The sequence below is a fragment of the Antechinus flavipes genome, chromosome 1 (assembly GCF_016432865.1).
Source record: "Antechinus flavipes isolate AdamAnt ecotype Samford, QLD, Australia chromosome 1, AdamAnt_v2, whole genome shotgun sequence".
Classification (NCBI taxonomy): domain Eukaryota; kingdom Metazoa; phylum Chordata; class Mammalia; order Dasyuromorphia; family Dasyuridae; genus Antechinus; species Antechinus flavipes.
The window spans coordinates 678593093-678620081 of NC_067398.1; the positions used below are offsets into that span (position 1 = coordinate 678593093).

The 26989-nt window shown below is 43.6% G+C and overlaps 1 protein-coding gene and 1 pseudogene across 1 annotated transcript in view; one reads left to right on the top strand and one right to left on the bottom strand.

The window, feature by feature from the left end:
- Positions 1 to 26989, bottom strand: part of FBN3 (fibrillin 3) — a 100992-nt gene that overhangs the window by 59610 nt on the left and 14393 nt on the right. Inside the window, exons 5-20 of the mRNA XM_051975844.1 lie at positions 20183 to 20380; positions 19501 to 19626; positions 16656 to 16808; positions 16100 to 16297; positions 15440 to 15583; positions 14949 to 15068; positions 13888 to 14013; positions 12162 to 12284; positions 6406 to 6681; positions 5887 to 5940; positions 5041 to 5166; positions 3821 to 3946; positions 2692 to 2811; positions 2412 to 2549; positions 1493 to 1543; positions 780 to 905 (exon numbers count right to left, since the gene is read on the bottom strand). Of these exons, the coding sequence (XP_051831804.1) occupies positions 780 to 905; positions 1493 to 1543; positions 2412 to 2549; positions 2692 to 2811; positions 3821 to 3946; positions 5041 to 5166; positions 5887 to 5940; positions 6406 to 6681; positions 12162 to 12284; positions 13888 to 14013; positions 14949 to 15068; positions 15440 to 15583; positions 16100 to 16297; positions 16656 to 16808; positions 19501 to 19626; positions 20183 to 20380 (2205 nt within the window). The remainder of the gene's footprint in view (positions 1 to 779; positions 906 to 1492; positions 1544 to 2411; positions 2550 to 2691; positions 2812 to 3820; positions 3947 to 5040; positions 5167 to 5886; positions 5941 to 6405; positions 6682 to 12161; positions 12285 to 13887; positions 14014 to 14948; positions 15069 to 15439; positions 15584 to 16099; positions 16298 to 16655; positions 16809 to 19500; positions 19627 to 20182; positions 20381 to 26989) is intronic.
- Positions 25304 to 25623, top strand: LOC127545285 (cytochrome c, somatic-like; annotated as a pseudogene).

A 26989-nucleotide genomic window follows, 5' to 3' on the forward strand; every position in this document is an offset into this window, starting at 1 on the left:
TTTCTGTCTTTGTCTTTCTGTCTCTCCATCTCTCTCTCTCCTTCTATGTCTCTGTCTCTTCTCTTTGTCTCTCCCTCTCTGTCTCTGTCTCTCCTCCCTGTCTTTGTCTCTGTTTCTCTCTGTCTCTCCATCTCTCTCTCTCTCTCCATTTCTCTGTCTCTATCTTTGTCTCTCTGTCTGTCTCTGTCTCTCCCTCCTATCTCTCTTTCTCCCCGTCTGTTTCTCTATTTCTTTTCTGTTTCTGTCTGTCTATTCCTATCTCTGTCTCTTTTTTTTCTCTCTCTCTCTCTCTCTCACACACACACACACGTGTCTTATTTATCCTTGTATCCCTAAACCCTGATCACAGGCCCTCACAAATCTTAGGAACTTAATGAGAATTTATTAAACTTTATTAAGATGATGTGAATTGCTAGGAGAATTTGAGCTTCAGGATGAGGTGCAAAAACTGACATTTAATTTTGCTCAGTAAATGCTCACTCACTATCAAAGACCTTGCACATGAAAAGTCACCTGGACATATTTGCTGGATTGAATATTCAAATCAAGGGTCATGGATGAGATCAGAACTAAAATATAGTCTAGGAAGAGTTAGAAGTCCAGAAATAACAATACCCATTAGATGTCTATCTGTTTTGGCAATTTCCTTAAAGAAGGGAAACCTACTGAGGATTAGTGACTAATGCCAGGATAGGAGTGTTCCCACGACCCCCCAGGAAGTCCCTTCCTGTGTCTGGGCAGTGAGCCCAGGACCACGCAGGAATGGTGACCTCACTCACCCACGCACACACGCCCGGTGCTGTCCAGGGTCAGACCCTCAGGACACTCGCAGCGGAAGGAGCCGGCAGTGTTGAGGCAACGTCCATTGGGGCAGACACCGGGGAAAACTTCACACTCATTCACATCTGGGGATGGGGTAAGGGAGAGACAAGATAAAGGCACAATTGGGGGGGGGGTAAAAGAAGCCTGGGGAGATGGAGGGGAGTGCTGTGGGTACCTAAAAATCTGAGGCCGAACTTGGGAAGGAAGGGAAGGTTTGGGGGAATGGGGTTGAGGTCCAGCCTCTCACCTCAGGAAGTACAGATTTTCTTTTGCAAGAAGATGTAGTAACAGAGGATGAGGGAAAGACCGCCATGCTGGGAGCGATGGCAAGAGCAAATGAAATAGGGATAGGCGATCCCTTCAGCATCTTACTTAAAACACAACAAAGGATTGCTCTTCCCCACTGTTTCATGGCTTACAAAAAAGCTTTCCTTATAACAATCCCAGCAAGGAAATCAGAGTATTCCTTTCTTATGACAGATAAGGAAACAGAAGATCAGAGAAGTATGATTATTCAGCTAAGATTTCACAGCTAAGAAGGAAGAAAAAAGGGGAGGTGATATATATACTAAGGCCTGGGATTCTTGGCCCTCAGCCTCAGGAAGGGGTCAGGTCTTCCTGCCTGCCCTGGGATTGGGATGGAAAGAGGGGAGGGCTAGGGGTGACCTACCTTCACAGGTGAGTCCTTTCATACGAGCAAAACCTCGGGAACAGGCTGGGTCTGGGAGGAGGAGAAGGAAAGGGACTGACATTGCTGCTTGATATCTCTCCCTCCCCCCAAGCAGATTGGCCTGGAAGCTCCAAGCCAGCAAACTCTTCTCCCATTGAACCTCATGCCCACCCCTGGCTGGAGCCTTCCATAGAGATATGGTTCTCAGAGAATGCTGTGCCAGTGGGAAGGAACATTTATTTCTCCGACAGTCAGAGGGCATAAGATTTTAAGCTGGAATGAAACCGCAGCATCATCTGGTTCAAGTTCCACATTTTGCAGAGCAGGAAACTATCCCAGAGAAGGAAAGTGCTTGGCAAGAGTTACTTGAGATAGTGAATGGCAAAGCTGGATCATCTGCAGACCGACACTTTCCCTACTTCCTCCTCATACTCTTCAGACCCCCTGGCAGTCCCCTGGCCCCAAACATGTGGCTCACTAACCCTGCCCTGGGCAAGCTTCACACCTCAGGCCTGAGTGTGATCAATACAGCTCGATGAAGGCTCACTAATAGACACCCTACTATAATGAAAGCCTCTGGAACTGTGGGGATATCAGGGTTGACCCTGGCCCCTTCTCTGGTCCCAGAATCCAAAGTCAAAACATTTTAGCTTTGGAAGGCAAAGAAGGGGATATCAAGCCCAAACTAAGCAGAGATTCCATCTTTAACATGACTGACAACAAAATGACTTTCCAGCCCAGCTTGGAGACCTTGAGTGATGGAGAGCTTATACTACATTACAAGGTAGACAACCATTACATGCTTGGATTGCTGTCACTGAGAAGTTTTTCCAGATATTGAACTTCTCCTTGCTTCTCAATTTCTTCTCTCTCGAGTTAGCTCTCTGTTTTTTATCCCTCTCCCCTGCTTTGGACCTACCTGTCTCACAGAGTTGGCAGGGGCTGCCCCAGGCAGCTCCTAGGGTGGCACAGCACTCAGACCTCAGCGTGGCACCGTTGATGTTGGCTTCACAGCGGCCATCCTGAATCTGAAGCCAGCACGTGCCTTTCATGCTGTCTGTGGAACAGAGATGGAACTGATGGAGCAAGGGTGGGAGTTGGAACCCTCACCGAGGCTCCTCCATCCATTACCCACATGGGTTTGGAGGAAGGGCAGCTGGAAGGGCATTCCATCAAGGGGGGAGGTTACTGGTGCTCACCCACACAGACGTTGCCAGCGGGGTCCAACCGGCTGCCTGGGGAGCACTCGCAGGCAAAGGATCCGGCGTGGTTACGGCACAGCCCATTCACACATGGGTTGGATAGGCACTCATCAATATCTATGGGAAGAGAAGATTGGACCCTAAGTACAAGCCCAGGGATAGAGGAAGATCTTCTGTCCCAAGAGACCCCTGCAGACCCTGGCCCAGCCCCAGAATCTTCCCCGAGGTGATCAAATGAAGCTCATCGCCCAGTAGCAGAATGAGATTAGTGGTACAGGGACAAATGTGTTTGTGCAAAGCTATGAATGTGTAGGGGTAGATGAGTGTTCATGGGTAATCCCTGCGTGTGTGCTCCATCTGGCACAGAGGATACAGCAGAATTGTAAAAGACCTCAAGTTCATTTTATTAATGACTAGTTAAAGGACCTAGAGATGATTAATGAGAAGAGAAGGCTCAAGAGCTGTTTCCAAGGATCATAGGATTATCTACTCAGAAATGGAAAGGACCTTGGAGGCCACTTAATCTAAGCTCTTTATTTCTGAGATGAGACCCAGATGATTTGGTCAGAGTCACAGAGCTTGTAAAGTTCAAAGGTAGGATTTGAACCCCAAATCTCCCTGATTTCATACACTCCTCATGGAAAATGATTTGGTTTTTTTGAACCCAATGGGCTGAAATCAAAGACCAAAAGATTTCAGCTCAATGTAGGAGAATCGAGCTGTCCTAGAAGGGAATGGTGGTCTCAGGAGGTAGGGCGCCTGCCATTGGACCAGTGAATCAGGCAGTGGCTACTGGCCACTCGTCAGGATTATGGGAAAAGGGGATTCTCTGTCAGTGATGGAATAGAGACAGAAACTCCTCTCAACTTGAGCCTCTTCTAGTAAATGTACAGTTGAGAACTTTCTCTCTCTCTCTCTCTCTCTCTCTCTCTCTCTCTCTCTCTCTGTCTCTGTCTTTCTCTGTCTCTCTCTCTCTGTGTCTTTCTCTCTCTGTGTCTTTCTGTCTCTCTCTCTTTCTCTGTCTGTCTGTCTCTGTGCGTTTGTGTGTGTGTGTGTGTGTGTGTGTGTGTGTGTGTAGAGGGGTGTGTGTGCAGCTAGTGTACATGCAGGGAGCATTGCCAGGTACCTTCACAGGAGTCCGTTTCAGTCTTGAAGGTGAAGCCTGTGGGGCAGGTGCACGTGTAACTGCCAGGGGTGTTCCGGCAGAGCCCATTGTCACAAAGGAGGCGGTTCAGGGCGCATTCATCCACATCTGGGGAGGAAATAATGAAATTTATGGAGATAGTACAGGAGGATAAGAAAGAAACTCCCTTTCTCTCTCCAGCATTTGAGGTGGGATTAGGAAGACATAGTTCCCAGGAATGGGAGTGATTCCCAACTACCCTGTTTCTGTTTCCCAGCTCTATTTTTGGCTCTGGCCAGTCCTGTCTCTCACCCTCTTCTGATACTGGTCTGGGGCAGTTCTCTGGCTCTACTAGGGAAGCAGAACTCAACTGGAAATGGTACTGGTGAGATGCATGGACATGATAAGCGGGATTGATAGAGGGGTAGGAGGGTGAAGGACAGGAAGACAGAATGATAGGAGGACAGTGAAATAGGGAAGTGTGTGTGTGTGTGTGTGTGTGTGTGTGTGTGAGAGAGAGAGAGAGAGAGAGAGAGAGAGAGAGAGAGAGAGAGAAAGAGAGACAGAGACACAGAGACACAGAAAGAGAAACAGAGATAGAGAGAGATATAGGAGACAGAAAGAGACAAAAACAGAGAGACAGAGAAACACACACACAGAGATAGACAGACAGACACACAGGTAGAGACAGAGAGAGACAAGGAGAGAGAATGAGAAACAGAGACAGAGAGACAGACTGGTAGAAACAGAGAGAGACACAGGAGAGAGGAAAGAGACAGAAACAGAGAAACACACACACAGAGGCAGAGATAGAGACAGACAGATACACAAATAGAGACAGAGAGAGACAAGGAGAGAGAATGAGAAACAGAGACACAGAGATAGAGAAACAGAGAAAACTAGTAGAAAGTAAGAGAAATGGGAATGTGAGATGATAGGGTGTGGGGGAAGAGGGAGATGGTGAGTGTAGAAGATATAGAGGAGGAGGACTGAGGGATGAGGGATCGAGATTAAGGGTTTAGAGAAGTGTGAGAGAGAGGAAGGGAGGTTAGGAGAAGCGATAGGAGTTGGGGACAGAAAAAATTGAGGGAAAGGGAAAGGGAGATAGAAGAGGAAGCGAATGGGACAGAACAAGTAAAGAAGGATGGGGAAAAGGGGGGAAAGGAACGAAGTGGTATAAAGGATACAGATGCTGATTAGTCCCTGCTCAGACTTATACATACCCACACATTCCTTGCCCGGAGGATCAGCCTCGTAGCCCAGGTGGCAGATGCATCTGTAGCTGCCCCGGAGATTCTCACATACACCATTGGGGCAGATGTCAGGGTTCAGGGCACACTCATTGATATCTGGGGTAGCAAAACAAAGGAAGCACTCTACTCTCTCTGGGAAGCTGCCTGAGCCTCTCACTCCCATCCTTCCCCCTCCACACTCATAATATTTGCCACAATATTCCCCTTTCTTCCCTGAGTCATTCTTGAGAGAGAACTAATAGGGAACTAATAATGGCCATTTTAAGGATTGTCAAGTATTTTCCTCCTTGAGAAAAAAAAAAAAAAGAGCGAATAGTTTTGGAGACTAGATAACTTTTCCAGTCCTTATCTTCAGCTAACTTCATCACTTTGTCACTTTTAGCCCCAAAGAGTTATTCACCTGGGGTTCCACAAGATTAGTGACAAAGTAAAATTTTGAGACTTAAATCTAATATTCCTCTCTTCAACAATTCTGCTAAACTTAATTGGGAAAACAGCTCTAAGAAGACACTGACTCGATTTATATTTGTAGTCTGTGAGAAAATAAAGGCTAGATTCACATTTAACATCTCATTTCCTTTCAAGTTTCAAATTTGAGAATTTTGCACATTTGGTACTGGGAAGAAGGAAGAAGTAGCTTATTATTTCCCTGTGATTTAGCATAAAGGGAAGAGATCTCAGGCCCTTTCTATCATTCATCCCTGATCCCACTTCAGGATTTTTCACCCACTCCATCTGATCTATCAGATCACGATTCCTTTCCTTGTAAATCCTACTCACCCTCAACTTTGGGGTTTCTGGGGAACCAGCACTCACCTCTGCCATCTGCTGTTATACCAAGACCACTACTGCAGAGAGCCTGGAATTCATCTGGAGAAGAGAAGAGGGAAAAAGGGAAGAGGACAGGGACCTTGATTCTAACCCAAAGCACTGACCATAGGTCTATAAAAATCACCCCCCTTCCTTCTATACTCCCTGAGACAATAACCTCTGCCAGAAAGTGAGCAGCCCTCAGAGGAAGCTCTAGATAGTGAACTCCTCAGGGGAATAAGTATCTCCAGAAGAGTAAACTCCCCTAAGAATGAACCTTCCATAAAATAGTCCCTCCCTCCAAAGTCCTTTCTACTGGAGAGTTTTGCCCACACGGAAGAAAGCCACTCTCATCCTAGAGCCTCGGGAGCCATTGATGATTCTAGGAGCAGCCGAGCCTCCAGATCTCATATCTGTGTTAGCCTCTGAGAAGTGTAGAGGCTGGGGCCAGAGTCAGGGTTAGAGCTGGACACGAAGGATACTAGAGATAGCATGGGGCATAAGGGCAGAGAAGGTGGGTCTGACCAGAGTTCTTGGCTGGGCAGGGCTGGCAGGGCTCTCCAAAGCCATGATCAGGGCTGGTGCAGCAGCATTCAGACTTGGTGACAGCCCCAGGAAATGGCCGCGCACAGGTGCCCTTCTTGATGGCCCCATAGCAGGTGCTTCGCATATGAGTGTCCACACAGACCCGGCCATCTGCTCCGATGGCCAGCCCACCCACGCACTCGCAGCGGAAGGAGCCTTCTGTGTTGATGCACCAGCCATTCATACAGATGCCAGGCGTCTCACATTCATCAATGTCTGTAGGAAAAGGACAGAGCAAAACAGACTTTCAATTGGGACACTTCCCCTGTGGTTGCATGGGATGGGGCAGGGCCAGCAGAGAAAAACAGAGAGAGAGAAAGAGAGAGAGAGAGAGAGAGAGAGAGAGAGAGAGAGAGAGAGAGAGAAAGAGAGAGACAGACAGACAGACAGACACACACACAGACAGGAACAGAGAGATGAGAAAGATAGAGAGATAGAGACACACATAGAGACAGAGACATAGACACATGCAGAGAGAGATAGAAAGAGAGAGAGAGAGACGGACAGAGACAGACAGAGAGAGAGACAGAGACATAGAGAGAAACATGCAGAGAGAGATAGAGAGAGAGACAGTGACAGAGAGAGACTCAGAGACAAGGAGACAAAGAGACAGAGACAACAGATGCAAAGAGAGAGAAACAGAGAGATAGATGTAGAAAGACAGACAGAGACAAGGAATGAGAATAATGGAGGGAGAGAAAAAGAGACACACAGGGACAGAGACAGAGAGAGACAGACAGAAAGACAGAGACAGAGAGACAGACAGAGAGACAGAGACAGAGACAGAGACCCTACTGGGGCTGAGAAAAGAAAAAAGGCTTCTGTCTTGAGGCAGAACATGGGCTTCAGCTAAAAGAAGGGCAGGATGGAATGGTGTGAATCTGACTCAGGACCAATGCTAAAACATCCCCACTTGCTCTGTTCCCAAACTATGACTCTTTCCTTCTCCATCCCTTCTCCATCTCATGCCCCATTATCTTTTAGTTCTCCCCTCCTCCTTCCCATTCTTTGCCTCGTTCACTTTGTCTATGCTCCTTCTTAACTACTATCCTCCCTTCCTCATCCCCTCTCTATTTCCTTCTTCTTTCTCTCTTCCTTCTCTATACCATATCCTTACCATCTTCATTCTATTTTGAGCCCTCCATTTCTCCCTTTCTTTTCTATCTGACTTAATGGCTTCTAGGGTGCAAAAAAGGACATTGGAGATTAGCTGTATGTTCTATCCATAGTATCCTGGCTGAATATTTTCAAAGGTTGAAAGCTCTCCATTTTTAACTCGATACTTATTGTCTATTATGTCTGAGGAACCTAGATGATATCAAGTCAAAACTAATAGATTCAGTGGGTTATTGCAAAAATCCAAGCAGAAATGAAGAGGGCTTCTATTAGGGTGCTGGCTGTACACCAGAGATGCTATGAAGATAGAAGGAGTATATTTTGACAACAGATTGGACATGTTTATGTCAAGGTTTTGAGCCTCTGGATACTTTTCTTCTCAATAAACTCAGTGGTTCCCTATTACCTCCAGGATCAAATATGAAACCTGTTTGGTATTTATATTTGTATTTTGCTCTCCCATTTCTCTCACATACTCTTTGATCCAACAACATGGACCTTCTTGCTTTTTCTCTCATAGAACACAATATTCCCTTTCTGGCAGGCTTTTGCACTGGTTATACCACTGATTCTCAGAATCCCTCCCTTGATTTAAGCACTACCTTCTTTTTTTTTTTTAATTTTATTTAATAATTACTTTATATTGACAGAATCCATGCCAGGGTAATTTTTTTACAACATTATCCCTTGCACTTGTTTCTGTTCCAATTTTTCCCCTCCCTCTCTCCACCCCCTCCCCTAGATGGCAAGCAGTTTTATATATGTTAGATATGTTTAAGCAGTACCTTCTAAATGAAATCTTTCCTAATTCCTTCTATCACTAGTACCCTATTGTTTTTATTCTGCACCCACAATATATTCATGTATTGTCTCCCTGATAGAAGTTCCTTGAGAATGAGAGTTTGTTCTTTCAATGGATAGGTAAGGGGAAGTAGAGTTCAGAGAAGAAAAGCACAACTAGCATTAGGATTACCAAATGAAAAAAAATAAGAAAAAATAAGAAAAGAGGATAATTGAGCCATTAAAAAAAATACACAAGGCAGAATAGGAGATCAAAAGGAAACACAAACAAGACAACTTAAAAAATAAAATTTTGATTTTTTTGGTGTACTTGCAGGGGGTGGGGCAAAGCTTCATTGCTGTGTGTAAGAATTATTTTTCTGTTCTGTGAAGTATATAGAGATGCTCATCTTATTTGGGGCTAATACAGTTCAAAATTTTAAAAATAAAATAAAATGAAATGAAATGGAAAAAAAAAAACCCAACCTTTATCTAACTAAGACTTCTCTACATACTTGACAAGTGATCCAGTGTCTCCTTTCTCTTAATTATCTTCTCTTTATCTTGCCTAGAGCTTGCTTTAATTAGGCTCAGGAATCTTGACATAAGCATACTTATCTCACATGTCCAATCTGTTGTCAAAATACGTTCCTTCTACTTTCACAGGATCTCTCATATTCAGCTAGCACCCTAATACAAGCCCTCTTCATCTTCTACCTGGATTTTTACATAAGGGTTTTATTTGTACAACATATTGTATCCTTTATTAGATTGTAAGCTTCTAGAGGGCAGGGACTATCTTTTCCTTTCATCGCACTAGTACTAGGCACATAATAGCTACTCAAATAAATGCTTATTGATTAATTGATTCTTCAATTTTTGCTTATAGACCTCTAGTGAGAGACTACTGCTTCTTAAAATCTTTCCACTGCTCCCAGTTCTGTGTGCTAGGGCCAAGCACTAATCTAATACCTCTTAGGTCAACTATTGGAAAGGAGTTCTCATTTCTCCCATTAGGCTTCTTTTTTTATAGCCTAAACATTTCCAATTTTTTCAACAAATCTTCTTGTGACATGATCTCTAGACCCACTGCCATCCCAATTGTTCTTTTTCTATCAATGTCCATATTAATGTGGCCTTTAGAACAGAACTCAGCACTGTACATTATAGATCTAACCCGGGTGAACTAGAACAAGAATCACTTCCTTAATTTTGGATGCTCTTTTAAAGCAGTTTAAGATTGTTCATTTATTTAAAGAAAATTGAATGTGTTAAATAACAATCATAATAGCTTTCTTGTTTACACCATCATTCTGTTGACTGATGTTGAGCTAGAGCTCTACTAAGGCATCCAGATTTTTTCCACAGCAACTACTTTCTAACCATACGTGCTCCATATCCTAAATATTTTATTTTATTTTTTTGGAACCAATGAATTACTATTACTCCAAATTTACCTCTCTCTATTATTATCCAGCTCACCATTTGCCCATATTGTCCATAAAGATAATCTTAGTCAAGATATTATACATGAGGTTGATGATTTTCCCTTTCAAGATGTTGAAAAAGGAAATTCTCTAGCATTTGACCATACTAGCCAGCTAGAAATCAGGCTTCTAGTTCTGGATCAACCACTAGCCTACTAAGTGCTTTGAGCCTCAGTCTTCCCTTTGTGAAATGACAGGGTTGAAATAAGAGCTTTCTGGGTCTCTTGGTGATTCAAAAAGGCTTGGGCATGGCCACCATTTGTGCTTGTTTACAGTTTGGAAAATGAGAGATAGAAGACACACGATTCAGAAATTATCAACAATGTATAAATCTTGACTTCCAAGGAGAAGATTCAGTTGAAAAAAAAAAGCAATCAATTTCTTCCCATTATGGGTAGATGAGATGTAAATTGATAAATGTTAGAATTAAGATGGAAGCAGTGGGAACAGAAAGGAACATTTCTTGAATGAATGAATGAAAGAATGAATAAATGAATGAATGCTTTTGCCTTCATGGCTATTAGCTGCATCTGAATGGTTGCTACATGCTAAATGCCCAATAGGAGACACTAGCACATTGAAAAGAACCCTGTTTTGGTTGAGAGGCACAACCATTCATAGAGCTACTGATATTAATTTAGACATGCAATACAGTAATTTCTAGTGCCATGATCCAGGCAACTCTACGGAAGCTTGTTTACTTCTAGAGGCCCTCTTACCCAGGCCAATACAATTTCAGAAACTTCCTTTGGGACAAGGGTTTCCAAAAACCTAAATTCAAAGAGGAAAGAGTTTAAAAGTTTGACTTTCAAAAGTAAGATTTCCCATGCAGAGAATATAAAAAAAAAGTCATAAATCTTTGTGGCAGGAAAACCTTTTTGAGCTTGACTTAGGTGCATTTGAGAGAACAAGTTTCACAATTTTTTCATAAAGTTAATAAATGCCCTGAGACACAAGTAGTCAAGACAATCTATTAAAATCCTATAGGTTTAAACCAAATTATAATTGTAAAGATATGTTATGACAGCTGGCATTTAATTTTTCCACAGTCAAACGAATTCAGGCCTTTAGTTCTTCAGTATAAGATTTTCCTATTCTATGGGATGCACCAACAATTTCCATGGACGATTAAAGTATTATGACATCAATGAATGGTATTTCATGGCCAGCTATCTCTCAAAAAATGCCTCCTTCTCTCCTCTGATGATATCATCCCTCTAGTGCAGATTCTCACCACTATATAACTAGATTTTTGCAATATCCTCTCGGGAATTCTGTCTGCTTCAAGTAATCCTTTAGTCCTTTCAGCTATTAAATTGATTTTTCTAAAGCACAGGTCTAATCATGTTGTCCCTCTCCCCTCCTACTCAATAAACTCCAGTGGTTCCCTATCATCTCCAGGATCACATACAAAATGCCCTGCATGGCAGCCAGAGCCCCTCAAAATCCAGCCCTACATTTCCAGTTTTCTCACACTTTACTTCCCACCAAGTATTCTTCCATCCAGGGACACTGGCCTGCTGGCTGTTCCACAAACAACACCCTCCATCTCTCAGCTCTGGACATTCCCTCTGGCTCCCTTTCCCCCATCCCTGAAACGCTCTCCCTCCTCATTTCCACCTTCTGGACTTGATGTCAGGAAGAACTTTCTGACCCTAAGAGCTGTCCCAAAGTGGGATATGCTGCCTCTGGAAGTGATGTGCTTCCCCTCCTCAGAGTTCTTGGAGCAGAAGTTGGATGACCACTTGTCAGCTGGATTACAAATTAAATGCGTCCCCCCGCCTTTCATATATGGACTAGACTGGATGCACTCTGACATTCTTCCTGAGATTTTATGACACAAAATCAGCACAAACTTTTTTTAATCTATCTTTCTTTCTTTCCTCTCTCCCTCCCTCCCTCTTTCTCCTTTTTTTCCTCTCTCCCTCCTTCTTTCCTTCCTTCTTTCCTCCCCCCTCTCTTTTCTTTCTTTCTTTCTCCTTTGTCCCTGTCCTTCCTACTGACCTCTATACCTTTTCCTTCCTCCCACCCCACCTCCCATTCTCTTCTTTGATGCTCCTCTCCATCTTCCCATCTTATTCCTTTCCATCTCATTCTCCCTCCTCCCCTACATCCTGCCTTCCTGTTCCCCTGCTGCTATTCCCTTATCCTTTCCCCCTTCCTTCTTCTCCTTCCCACTTCCCCCTCCCTCTTCCCAGCTCCTCCCCACCATCTGCTGTTCTCCTCCCTCTCTCATTCCCTTCCATCATTCCTTCTACCCCTCTCACCCAATTCCAACTTCTCCTTCCCTGCTCCCTCTGCATACACACTCACCCACGCAGTAGCGCCCGCTGGGAGCCAGCAGGAAGCCAGGTTTACACAGGCACTTGAAGCTGCCAGCTTCATTGAGACATACGCCATTGAGGCACATGGTTGTTGTTGCACACTCATCATGATCTGTGGGCATAAACACAGGGAGAGGCTGGGCCTGGGTGGGTATTTCAAGCAGTCTAGGTTCCTCCCCAGAAAGGGTCCCACTTCATCAGGGATGCCGCCATTCTGGATCCCCTCATCAGTTGTCAGGGAAGGGTTCTGTTTCTCTGGAGCCCATATGTGGCCCTCTGGGAATTCTGGGCACGCTAGAGATTCCTGAATGAACCTCTCAGGGAAGAAAAGAAGCCCCAGGCTTAACTCTGAGCAGCAATCTCCAGAGCTGTGTGCTTGAGTGAGAACACATGTCCAAACATATATGCAGAATTACATGCAAGCATTTTGAGCACTTGGGTTAATGGAAAAGATTGGTACAGAGCTGGCCAGCACAAGACCCACCAACACAGAACTGAAATTCCCCTGGCATCACCTCCAAGAACGTGCTGTTCTCTTCTAGTCTTGAGGAGGCATTGGAGGAATTCAGGGAAGGTCTTATGCACTTAATCATTTAGTCATAAAACCAAAGACTCATAATTGGAAGGACCCAGAATCCATCTAGTCCACCCCTTCATTTTACAGACAAGGAGACTGGAGCCCAGAAAGATGGCTCCCAGAGAAATAAAGTATTTCTTTAGTAGGTAATAATAGAACTCACATTAGAACTCAGATACTCTGATTCCAATCAATGATATGTCACTGCCTCTATATTCTAATTTATTCTAGTTGAAAGGCAGGGTGATATAATAGAGAGAAAACTGATTTCAGAGATAGGAAGAACTGGGCTCAAATCTTACCACAGACACATATTAGCTACGGGCCATGAAGCAAATCACTTCATCCCTCAATACTCTAGGCTCAAGGCTGGATGTGGCCCATTTAACCATATTAAAGTGGGGCTGGGAAATGCTTAACAAAATAAGTAAAAATTCAATAAAAAAGAGATAACATTACATCTTAAAATTAAATCAATATGCAGCCTGCGGGGATCTTTACATATGGTTGAGTTTCTATTTGTATTTGATACTGGTGCTGTAGCAATCCTCATAGTCTTTTATTTGCTGAGGTACCAACCTGAACTGCTAGAAGGATTTTTCTCATCACAGAGCTAGTATCTATCCTGTCATAATTACCAACTAGATCTTGAACACCATAAAGGCAGAGCTATGGTCTTATATATAGGGTCTTGATATTTGTGTCTTCCCCATAGTAGCTGCATAATAATGTTTGCTTAGTAGTAAATGGCTGGATGGGTGGATGGCTGGATGGGTGAATGGATAGATGGAAGGATGAATAGATGGGTGTTGCTAAGTTCACAAATCACTTTCTGAATAGCTCAGGCCCTTGCCTCTTGCATCAAGCCTTCCCTGGCCATACTAGCCCTCCTCAATCTTTGATGACAGAACACAAAACATAAAGGTCTTGAAGTCTTATAGAAGAAATAGTGGTGCTCCCAGTGGAAAGAATTGTTTGCCCAGAGCCCAGAGCCCTCCCCATACACTTTTTCTTCCCTCCTTATCCCCCAACTCCACACTTGCTTTCCAATCCACCAATGTGTGGAGTCTCTGCCATCATCGGGTATGAGTTCTGGAACAGATCTTGTTCTCTTTCTCTCACCCCACAGTCAACTTACCCACACAGTTCTTGCCATCTGGAGTGATCTCAAAGCCCGCATTGCAGATGCACTGAAAGCTTCCCTCTGTGTTAATGCAGCGCCCATGACGGCACATCCCGCCATTTAGGAGACACTCATCAATATCTATGGGAATATGTTACCGGAAGTGAATGGTTGCTGGAGATACAGACCAGGTGTCTGACTGGGAGAGCAGAATGAAGGAAGCTCTGTGCATATGTGGATTTGAGAAAGGGAATATGGGGGCATATGGTGCAGTGGACAGACCATAGCCTTGGGGTATCAGCAATAACAATAATCATTGTTATTTTATTTCTATTTCTTTAGACTTTTGAAAGAACATTCATTACAACAACCTTGAATGATACACTGACTGGCTTAGGGGTGGGTATCCTAGTTCTCCTAATTCCCACTTAGGGCTACTCCTTCAACACCGAATTCTGGCTAAGGAGACCTCAAACCATAAGATCACAGGATTTTAACTGGAAGGGGTTTTAGAGACCATTCTTAGAGACCAAGTCCTGAATATTAATTCAGATAACAAGAATAAGAATAACAATTAGCATTCATATAATGCTTTAAGGATTACAAAGTACTTTTCATTTCGTAACTTATTTGATCTTAATCCTGGGACATCAGGATTATAATTATTATAATGTTATTACTATTATAAACTCCAGTTTTATAGACCCTCATCTTTAAAAACTAAGGTAGGAAAAAATTAAGTTATTTGTCCAGAGTCAACCACAATTAAGCAAGGAAGGCAGGATTTTAATTCAGATTTTCCCGCCCTCTATTCATCTAGTTGCCTACAAGTATCTTTCTCCAGATGAAGAAACCATGACCTAAATCTACTTCTGTACAATTCCCTCCTTGTACTGATTCAGGTTCTGTCTTCTGGGGTCAAGCAGAACAAGTCTTATTCCTCTGTCCCACCCTGCCTAAACCTACAACAGAGATGCCATGTAAATACCAGTAGGTGATTTTCCCATAAAGCTTTGGGGTCTCTCTCTCCTGATGGGCATAAAGATGAGCTGTCCACCCTCCCAGGGGGATCATACCAACACAGGACTGTTTGGTGGGGGTGCTCTGGAAGCCTTCTTGGCATTTACAATGATAAGAGCCGGGAGTGTTGACACAATCTCCATGGACACAGGGGCTACTGGAGCACTCATCTACATCTGTGGAGAAAGCCCCAACCCTCAGTTACTCATCCCCACTTCCCAGAATATCATGGGGATCCAGATTCCCGCTTGCCTTTCTCTTTTTTTTTTTCAGAACTTAGGATCCAGGCCCGCTTCCCACATCTTTTAAGAACTTTATGGGAACCCAAGTTCCTCCCAGAATTTAACAAAAACCTAGGTTCCTATTCTCCCCACTTTTCTCTGAAATTTTAGCAACCATTCCCTCAGCCGGATCCTCTCTCTTATCTCCCCCCTCCCCCCAGAGCCTCAAAGGACTTTGGGATTCCTCATCATCACTCTCAGTAGTCTCAGGACTCAGGAGGTACCCAAGTGCCTTCTGCATTCTCCGTGCCTGCCCCTGGGCTCACCAATACATTCTCCACGCACGTCCTGCTTGTAGCCCATGTTGCACTCGCACCGATAGCTGGATGAAGTTGGGAGGCATCGTCCATTGAGGCAGAGATTGGTGAAATGCTTGCAGATATCAATGGTCTGATTCAGCGTGGCTGTGCCTAGGAGCAGGGGTCCATAAAGATGGGAGCCATCAGCCTTGTTCTGACTCTTTCACCCCAGAATCTTAGGGCTGAAAAGGATCTCAAAGGAGGTCTGCTCTGCCCAAACCTGTGTGTCTGACCTTTGCTTGAAGACTTCTAGTGATGAGAAACTCACTACCACTTTTGAACAACTCTAATTATTAGGAAGTTTCCTGTTACCTCCAATCAAAATCTACCTTTCTACAATTCCCTCCTCGGTGTGACCCGGGTTCTGCCTTCTGGGGCCAAACAGAACAAGTCTAATTCTTCTGTCCCATCCTGCCTAAGTCTACAGCAGACTCTCCATATACAGACATTATCATGTAAAGTACCAGATCTTGAGCAGTGGGGAAGGAGAGGGAGAAGGAAGGAGAGTGCAGGAGGAAAGAAACATTTTCCCTTGAGATTCAGCTCTCTGAGCAAGCATCTCCTATCCTTTTCAAGCTGGGAGAGGTCTCTCAGGAGTGGGGATGGGAGGAAAGAATCTGTCCTTACCGATGCTGGAGCTGCCTGGGCCCAGGCCGGGAAGGCTGGGGAGGGCGCCTTGTCCATTGGTACCATGGGGACCATGTCGAGCAGGCCCAGTAAGGCCAGGGCCCAGGCCATTGGGCCCAAATCCTGGCAGGCCTGGGAAGTGTCCGGGGTAGGCAGGCAATACTGGAGGGCCCTCGACACACAGCCGACGAAATTCATCTACAAAGCAGGGAAAGGAATAGTCGTTGGACCTGGGATCAAGGCAGAGGAGGAACCAGAGAAAAGTTTGGCTTCTGAGTCCTGGTCACTGGGGCAGGTAGACAGGGGTTGCTGGGGTGATGGAGTATCAAGGGTCTGTGTTAGAACACCCATTCCAACACAGACCCTTGATACTCCTGGCATTGTCATGCCAGAAAAAAGATCCTTATCAGGGAAAATTGGGGGACTAATTCCATCCCTCTCCTTTTGGGGATATGGATAGAAGCACCCCTTGCCTTCTTCCCTTTTCTCCTTCTTCTCTTCCCCTCCCTTTTCCTTCAAAGACTCCAACTATAGCCCCGTTCCCAGATGAGCTCACCGGAGCCCCTTTGGGGGCACATCTCTGGCGTTGACCCTATGGCCCAGCATCGACCCCATTCACAGCAGCACTGTCTCTTTGAAGCTTGGCCTGGAAGCTCTCCAGCACAGCGACCCCCCAGTAATGCAGAGAAGCAGGTACCAATTCTCTGATCTGTGGGAGAGAATCATCAAGGTTATGAGTTCCAGAGACACTGGGCACCAGAGAGAGATTAGTGCTGAATTCAAGGAAAAGTCAGTCACCTGTGGTGTTGTCTTAGAAAGGAAACTTTAAAAATGGGAGGGGGGAGCCAGGGATGAGGAATTTGGGAAAACACGAAGAGAGATAATGACTATCATAGCATTTGAGGGATGGGGAGCTATGAAGATCAATAACAAGACAGTGTTTCTTGGAAGTACCCATTGGTGCAGGGAGGTCAGATGGGAAACGATCTTACCCCACTGTCCAGACACTTCAGATTCTAATGTCCCTCCAATCTTTGGTTCCATGCTTTTCAAAGTCCCTCCCAGATCTGATATTTTGTGTTCTAAGGTCTTTCTAGCCCTGGCATCCTAGGATACTTTCAGTATTCTAAGGTCACTCTTGGTGTTCTGTGTTTTAAGAAGCTTTAATATTCTTTGTCTTCCTTCCCAGCTCTGACATCCTGGGTTCTAAGGGCCCTCTCAACTCTGACATCCTTTGTTTTAAGGGTCCTCCCAGCTCTACCAGTCTTTGTTCAAATGGTTCTCTGAGATTCTATATTCTAAGGGTCCTTCCAGTTCTGCCAGTCTGCATTCTAAGGATTCTCTCAGCTTTGAGATTCTGCGTTCTACAGGTTCTCTGTACTTTGACATTCTGTGTTCTAAGGTTTGATAATGTTTCTTAGGGCCTTCCCAGTTCTGACTTTCTGTGTTTAAGGGTCCTCCCTGCTATGACACTGTGTATTCTAAGAACCTTCCAGTGCTGATATCTTATGTTCTAAGGGCCCTTTTCCCCCTGTTAGGAGGTGGAACCCAGCCAAGTGCCCATTATCTGGGTTCTTACCAATAAAAAAGGCTAATATCAGACCACCAGAGGAAAAAAGGCCCCAGGTTTGGGAGTGGGGCAGAATTTTGTGGGATTTATAAGAGAGAGGGAGCCAGGAATCCATCCTTTGCCCTGACCACTGAACAATTAGATAGCATTAGGAAACCACAAGTCCCTGGCTTGAAGACAGAACATTCATTCAAGGTCTTAATCAGAGGGTGAGTCAATAGTCTTGCACCGAGGGTACCATAAGCTCTGTGCCTGAGCATTAGGCGCCAGGAAGGTCTCTGGAGGCTGGGTGGGATTTCCTCACTGTGGACTGGGGACTGGCATATATGTGGGTTGGGAGAGCCCTGAACCATCCCCCTAAGATCCCCAGACCTTGAGAACCATCTTACCCAAGCAGTGAGAACCATCAGCACTGGCCATGAAGCCTCGGGGACAGGTGCAGACATAGCTCCCCACCGTGTTGGCACATTCTCCACCTTCACAGATGCCAGGGATGGTGCTGCACTCGTCCACATCTGAAGAGAGGCAGGGGCAAGGGTAGCACTTGGATATCTCCCTCCCCTAGAGCCCTGTTTTTCTTCCTCCATCTCCTTGGTCATATCCCCTTCTCTACAATGGCTCCCATTTCAATAGTGCTATCCAAATGCCTCCCTTCAACACTCTGATGTGGGAAGGGGTTTGAGAACTATTCCTGCCATTTCACAGATAAATTTTAGAGAGGTGAAGGAGGGGTTTGCCCAAAGTCATCCTTATTCTCTTCTCTGCCCAGGTCCTGCCACCTATATAGAAGAAATATTCCAGTATAATAAAAATAGTATTGAACTAAGAGTCAGAGGGCCTGGGTTCAAGGCTGGGCGTTGATACTTAATTAGCTGTGTGAGAATAAGCAAATGAGCCTCTGGTCTTCAATTTCCTCATCTGTGAAATAGGGATAAAAATTCTTGCCCCTCCTCCTGACTTCATAAGGTTATTGTGGAAACAGAGGATTATTTGTAAATTCTGAACACTTTATCGAAACAGGAGCTGGGATGATTGCTGGACTCTAAGCAGAGAAGCAATGAAGTGTCATAGATTGAGTCCTCTTTGAAAATAAGACTGGGGTTCAATTCTGTCTCTGAAGCCTACTCTGTGTGATCCTGGGCAAGTCATCTAATTCTCTAAGACTACACAGTGAAGAGCAGGTGTCAACCTGCATTTGTAAAGGGAATTTCCTTATTAGGAGTTGATGAAATCACAGATCTGATTTTAGAAAAAGGCCAAGTAGTTGTATATTCTAGGAGGATCTGGTTTCTAACTGAGGATCACAAGTTTAGAGCTGGCTGGAAGGAATGCCCATTTATTGTCCAATTCCACCATTTTACAGATGAGGGATCTGAGGTCACTCAATTAATTCCTCAATTAGGCGGTGTGGTGGGTAGATCACTGGACCTGAAGGCAGGAATTTCAATCTGGCCTCATACACTTACAAGCCCTGTGAGTCTGGGAAAGTCATTTAGCCACTGTCTGCCTCATTTGTGAAATGGGGATAATAACAGCACCCACTTCTAGGGTTGATGTGAGGATCAAAGGAGATGATTTTTTTAAATTGAGGTAATTGGGGTCAAGTGACTTGCCCAGGGTCACACAGGCAGGAAGTGTTAAGTGTCTGAAGCCAGATTTGAACTCAGGTCCTCCTGACTTCAGGGCTGGGGCTCTATCCACTGAGCCACCTAGCTGCAAGCTTGTTCCCTCTCCCTTCCAAATCCAGCATTCCCCTTCACTCTGTTCCATTTCAATCCTTCCTCTTTGTCCTTGTTCTCCTGACTTCATGTATATCTTCTTCCTTCCATACCTTCACATTTGTGGCTGGCCTCACCCAGCCGGTGACCAGCAGGACAACGGCACTCAAAGGAGCCCACAGTGTTGATGCAGTTCCCGCCCTGGCAAAGGCCTGGGATGGCCCGGCACTCGTCCACATCTGTGAAGGATAAAAAGAGATAGGGTGATCCAAAGTCTGGCCCAGAGTCTAGAAATTGGGCTCTCCACCAAGACATCCCAATGCCCCACCCCGATCCATATACCCAGATTCCCTTTTCACCAGCTCTCAGATTCAGGCTCCTATTGGACCTTCATCCCCTCTTTATTCCATTATTCTTCCCAATTCTGATCCCTACTGGCCATGAACCTCCTATTGTGGCCACTTCCATATCCCATAAAACTCAGAGTCTTAGCAAGGAGTGTCTCTCATTGCTCCCACACTTCTAGGCTGAGGATCTTCCCAGTGAGTCTACTCACCCAAAGGCTTCAAGGTTTCCTCCATGAGTCTTCCCAACCCACAATGTCCAATGAGCCTTCTTCCCATGAGTCTTATACACCTTCCCCATGGGGCTCAGTTATTTGCCATAGTAGGGCTCAGGAGTTCAACTTTTCTTCCCTTGCCTTAACACCACCTTTTTCTCCCCAGGGGTCCAGCCTCTCTCTGGTCATTCCCCCCATCATCATTTTAACACATGATTATTTGCCCTTCTCTTTACCTTGACAGGCCCCAGTTCGAATGTTTGGAATGAAGCCTCTGCGGCATGGGTGAGGCTGGGCAGGGCACGGCTCACAAGGATGACCCCAGGCACGACCCACACTGGCACAGCACATGGTCTTGGTGCAGACGAGACCACTCAGCTGGCCCTGGCACACCTGGTTATTGACTTGGGTGAAGCAAGGTCCAGTGCGGTAGTCTGCCAGAAAAGCCAGGTGTGTAGTGAGAAGTCCAGGACACAGTTCCATTCCTAGGCCCCTCGATGGACCTGCCCTTTCCTGCAAACTCTAGCCTTATCTTCAACAACTATGGTCCCATCCCCTTTCTCCTAGTACCACCCTCCCAAATTCATTTCAATTGCTTGCCCCCTCCATTCCATGAGCTCTTCCCCCGACCCAAACCCTGTCCCCTACTCATATTTGAGACCAAAATCTTGGGGAAATAATAAGCAATGAGTTAGCTAAATGGTGCCATAAATAACACTCTGAGGTTTCAGAAAAAGAGGAATTCAAACATGACTTCAGATACTTCTTATCTTTGTGATCTGGACGAGTCACTTAACCTCTGTCTGAATCAGTTTCCTCAAATGTAAAATGGAGATAATAAAACACCTACCTTCTAGGGTTGTTGTTTGGATCAAATGAGAGAATATTTGTAAAAGCATTTAAAGCAATGTCTGGCACATAGTAGGCACTTACTTAGTATTGAAGAAGAGCTTTCATAGCTGCTTAAGGTTTATACAAAGCACTTTTTTCACAAAAACTAAAATCATTATACCCATTTTATAGATCATAGGATCATAGTTTGTGAAGAGGAAGGGACTTCAAAGGTCATCTGGCCCAGGGATTATTTTTTAATATTTTATTTTATTTTATTTAATAATAACTTTATATTGAATCCATGCCAGGGTAATTTTTTTACAACATTATCCCTTGCACTCGTTTCTGTTCCGATTTTTCCTCCCCCTCCTTCCACCCTCTTCCCTAGAGGGCAAGCAGTCCTATATATGTTAGATATGTTGCAGTATATCCTAGATACAATATATGTTTGCAGAACTGAACAGTTCTCTTGTTGCACAGGGAGAATTGGATTCAGAAGGTAAAAATAACCCGGGAAGAAAAACAAAAATGCAGATAATTCACATTTGTTTCCCAGTGTTCTTTCTTTGGGCGTAGCTGCTTCTGTCAATCATTTATCAATTGAAACTCAGTTAGGTCTCTTTGTCAAAGAAATCCACTTCCATCAGAATACATTCTCATACAATATCGTTGTCGAAGTGTATAATGATCTCCTGGTTCTGCTCATTTCACTTAGCATCAGTTCATGTAAGTCTCGCCAAGCCTCTCTGTATTCATCCTGCTGGTCATTTCTTACAGAACAATAATATTCCATAACATTCATATACCACAATTTACCCAGTCATTCTCCAATTGATGGGCATCCATTCAATTTCCAGTTTCTAGCCACTACAAACAGGGCTGCCACAAACATTTTTGGCCCAGGGATTGTTAAGATGGGTCTCTGGGCCTGTGTATAGATTCTATAATATCTGTGAAATTGAATGGGGGAAGAATTGCATCTTTTTTCACTAAATGGTATCTGATATTTAGCATTTTCTAAAATTATGAATTAAAAACTCCATATTTTTCACCTGACTGTCAAAGTAATTCATAACACAAAAAAGTTAATCATCCTTAACTACCCCAATCTCTTACTTTTATCATTGAGAAAACTCAGGCTAGATGGCCTTTGAGGTCCCTTCCAATGCATACTAGTTAGAGATTAAGGGTCTTGGCAAAAGTCACACAGATTGTAAGTGATGGAGTCAGGACTGAAAGCCAAGTCCTTCAACTCCATGTCAATCATTCTTTTCTATCACATCAGGCTGCTTCCTGCAGATGAGCATCTCAGCAGGAGGTGCATTAGCCCAAGTCCCCTTACTAGTAAAGCATCAGATCCAGAATTGGATCCAGGTGTCTTCCCTCCCAACCAGAACTCTTTGCATTAGAGCCCAGTGCCTCTGCATCACAACCTTCCCAAGACTTATGGTGTGCCTAGTCCCAGGAGAGACAGTGTCGGGGGTTGGAAAAAGAAAGATTGACTCCATTTTCCCTAATAAGCTCAAGCAGAGGTACAGCCCAGGGACATTGAGCCAGGGACAATGATAACCTACCTCTCTGACCTCCGTTACCTCATCTGTAAAATGAGGATATTGAACTAGATGGTGTCCATGATGACTTCTAAGTCCAGGTCTGATCATCTTATGACAGGGGCCAACTTTGTCCCTTGGTTGGTCAGGGCTAGGTACATCAGCACTACCTCAAGGAGCCACAATTCAGGGCAAAGACATCTCTGCCCAGGTGGGTATAGCTCCTGCATCATCTCTTTGGGAAAGGGAAACTCTGCAGGTACCTCAAACTGACCATATCCAAAAGAGAATTAAGCCAGCAGCTCCTTTCTGCACCAAACTGGCCCCTCTCCCAAAGTCCTTATTTCTTCTAGTACTACAGCTTCAGTGTTATCCCTGATCTTCATTCCTCCTCATCTCCTCTATCTACTTAGTTGATAATCATGTCATTTCTACCATCTTGTTAGTGTCATTCCTTTCTATCCTATTAGCCTCAGTCAAATCCTCATCAGCCTTCACCTGGATCATCACGATAGTGTTCTTTCTGACTGACCTCCTTGCCTCAAGCCTCCTTCCTGTTAATCCGTGCTCCATCCAGCTGCCAAGGGGATTTTGCTAAAGCACAGATGTGCTCACTCCCATGTTGGTCACCTCCAGGTGGCCTTCTCTCCCTTTCCAGCCTGGTTCCAATCTACCTATCAGCTTTCAACCTACTTCCCTTTCCAGCTTCTTCTGCTTTATGCTCATTCCTACATTCTATGGTCCAATCAGAGTTGCCCTCTTGCTCCTCATAAACACGACCCTCCATTTTGATATTCCTTCTTTAACTTTGCATTCCTATTTTCCTTCAAGGCTCAGTTCAACAATAAGTCCCATATGAGGCCTTTCCTAATAAGCAGCTAGATGAGGCAATAGATAGAGGTGATCAGAAAGATCTGAGTTCAAATCCAGCTTCAGATACTTTCTAGTTGTATGAACTTGAACAAGTCACCTAACCTCATTTTCCTCAACTAAAAAATGGGATAATAGTAGCAGCAGAAACACAAAGGCAGATAAGTGGCACAATGGATAGAGTACCAGAGTCTGGAATCGGGAAGACTCATTTTACTGAGTTCAAATATAGCCTCAGATACTTTCTAGCTATAAGACCCTAGGCAAGTCACTTAATCCTATTTACCTCATATTCCTCAACTTTGAAATAAGCCAGAGAAAAAAATGGCAAATCACTCCAATATCTCTGTCAAGAAAACCCCTAAATGGGGTCACAAAAAGTTGGATATGATAGGAAATCTCCTGAACAACAGCGTTACAAGGTTGCCATAAAGATCAAACAAGTTGTCAATATTTGTAAAGGATTTAGCACACAGCAGTGATATATATATACACACACATATATGTGCTAGCTACTGTTACTATTGTTATTTTTATCCTCAGAAGCTATTGCCCTCCCTGACAATCACTGTTTATCTATTTTGTATCTATTTATGTACATATTGTTTCCTTTGATAAAGGCAGCTAGGAGGCACAGTGGATGGACCTAGGCCACCAATCCTAGAGTAAGTAAGGAAGATTGGAATTCAAGTTTCAGATACTTTCTGGCTGGGCAAGTCACTTAACCTGTGTCTCTATCAGTTTCCTCAACTATAAAGTGGAGATGAAAGCAGCAGATACTTAGATCATGTGAAATGATATCTGTAATGAGCTTAGCATACAGAAGGCACTTAATAAATGTTTGTTTCTCTGATAGAGATGTTAGTTCCTCAAGGTCATCTAGGCCAGGGGAGTCAAACTCAAATAGAAATGGATGAGGATCCATTTGGGCTACATATTTGCTCAGCTTTGCAATGCAATGTTATTTATGTTTTATTGTAATTTTATTTATTTTATTAAATATTTCCTAATGAAGTTCGGAAAGAATTCTTGACTAAACTAAGATCATATAACCAATAAGGGTCAGATGTAGGATTTGAACCCATGTCCTCATTTCTATTGCACCAAACTGCTTGCTGTTGGGAATGTTTTTCTACCTTTGGACTTTACCCAAATAATCAGCTATTCTTTACATGGCTCAGGAAATTACTTCTATTTTAGGTGTTTCTATCTTCTGCTAGATAGTGCAGTGGATAAAGGACTGGACCTGAGTTCAAATCCAGCCTTAGTCATTTCACTTCTGTCTGCTTTACTTTTCATAAAATAATAACAATAATAATAACATCTACCCCTAAGAGTTGTTGGGATGATCAAGTACGATTATATTTATGAGATTTTTATATATATGTATGTGTGTATGTATGTGTGTGTGTGTGTGTGTGTGTGTATGTGTGTGTGTAAGCCTTAATGTTCTCTATAAATGCTAGATATCATCATCATCATCATCATCATTACTTGAGCTCCTCCATCATAAATGATTTTATATATATATGTATGTATATATATGTATATATGTATATATATATATATATATATATATTTGCTAAGGCAATTGGGGTTAAGTGACTTGTCCAGAATCACACAGTTGGAAGTGTTAAATGTCTGAGACCAGATTTGAACTCAGGTCCTTCTGACTTCAGGCCTGGCACTCTATCCACTGAGCCACCTAATTGCCCCATAAACAATGATATTTACTAAAGTGGTCTAATTTTTTTGGGGGGGGCACTATCAGAGTGCCTTGCAAAGGGTCACACAGTTTAACTGTTTGATCTGCATTTGAACTCAGGTCCTCCTGACTCCAGGTCTGGTGCTTTATCTATTGTACTATCTAGCTGCCACCTATCTTGCAGTCCACTAAAATCCCCAGATCTTTTTCAGAAAAACTTCCACCTAAGAATAGCTCCATCTTGTACTTGTGAAGTCCAGTTTTTGAAGCCAAGTGTAAGACTTTACATATATTCCTATTAAATTCATTTTATTAGGAGTACAGCATGTCCTTGGTCAAAGCAAAAGGAACTAAGGATAGTAGTTAACAAGCTCACTTGAGTAAGAGCCAGATTCACAATGGTTGATGTTGAAAAGGACAAGAGGATTTTTTGTTCAGAAACACGCATGGTGCCACACAGTTGGAAAGGAAGACAAGAACAGGACTGGACCTAATCGGAGTGGACTCTTTGGATAAAAACTGGTATGGCTCCAGGATTCTCGGGCACAGATGCCAACAAAAGCAAAGGCATCGTCTGGGGCAAGGATATGCTGACGGAATGCTTGGAAACCCCCAAGAAGTCTATCCCTGGAGCAGAAATGATCCTCACTGGTGTTCAGAAAGAAAGGAGGAAGGGCAGACTTGATAAGCATATCTCAGAAAAACTACCAATGAGTAATAGCCTTTTGCTGCCTCCCTTACAAAAAGACGCCTCGTGAGGAGATATCCTTTTTCTTTCTTTTAAACATATGCCACAACTCTACCCTATTTAGATTGGTTTTATCAGCGGGAGAACTTTGATCATGAATGGTTATTTTAAAATTATGTTCAGCAGCTGTAATTTAAGGAATTATGTAGATTAGGTAGGTTTGAGTTTAAATGAACATAATTATGTTTTCTGCATTGCGGTTTTAAGTCTAGCCACAGAAAGGCAGGATAACAATGAATAGAGATAGTTGGCTTAGAGACGGGAAGACCAGACCTCAAATCCTGCCACACACACACACACACACACACACACACACCCCACACACATATGCGTGCATATATATAAAATATATGTATATGTGAATATAATACATATAGATGTACACATGTATATCAATGTGTATGTACACGTAAATACATACACATACTTAGCTACAAGTATGTACTGGCTATGTTGCCTTAGGCAACTAATACTACAAATATCAGAGAAAGTACCAACCAGTACTAGTAAAGGGAATTATTTCAACTTTTCTTTTTCACCCTATATTCAATCTGTATCCAAGACTTGAAGAATCTACCTTTGTAATGTCTTTTACACGTACCGCCTTCTCTCCTATGACACAGCCAGATCCTCATGGTCACCTCATCCCTAAACTACCGTAACAGCCTGCTGATTGACTTTCTTGCTTCAAGTCTTTCCCTACTACATTCTATCCTCCATTCAGCCATCAAAATAATCTTCCTAACTTCCTGTTTATAACTTTCTTTTGCTCAATAAATTCCAACAGCTCCCCTTTGTCTCTAGGATCAAACACAAAATCTAATGTTTGGCTTTTACGGACCTTCATAAATTGGCCTCTTTCTGGTCATCTTAAACCTTCCTTTCCTCCATATACTTTATAATCTAGTGATACTGGTTTCCTAGACAGAAGTTCCTTGAAAAAGGTATTCCATCTTCCATTTTCACTGGCTATCCCTCATGCCTGGAATTCTCTTCCTCTTCATCTCTGTCCCCTGGCTTCTCTGGCTTCTTACAAATAAACTAAAATTTAGCTTTCTGTAAGAAACCTTTCCTGGCCCTCATTACTATTGGTGCCTTTTCTCTGAGTTTTTCTGCAATTGTGTGTGTGTGTGTGTGTGTGTGTGTGTGTGTGTGTGTGTGTGATATAGCTAGCTACATTCACATAGATGAACACAAATAGATCTCTATTTATTCTGCTTGCATGTAGTTGCTTGCATGCTGTCTACACCTATTAGATTGTGAACTCCTTGAGGATGCCAATAATTTTGGCTTTTCTTTATATTCACACTACTTAGGGCAATGTCTGATGCACAGT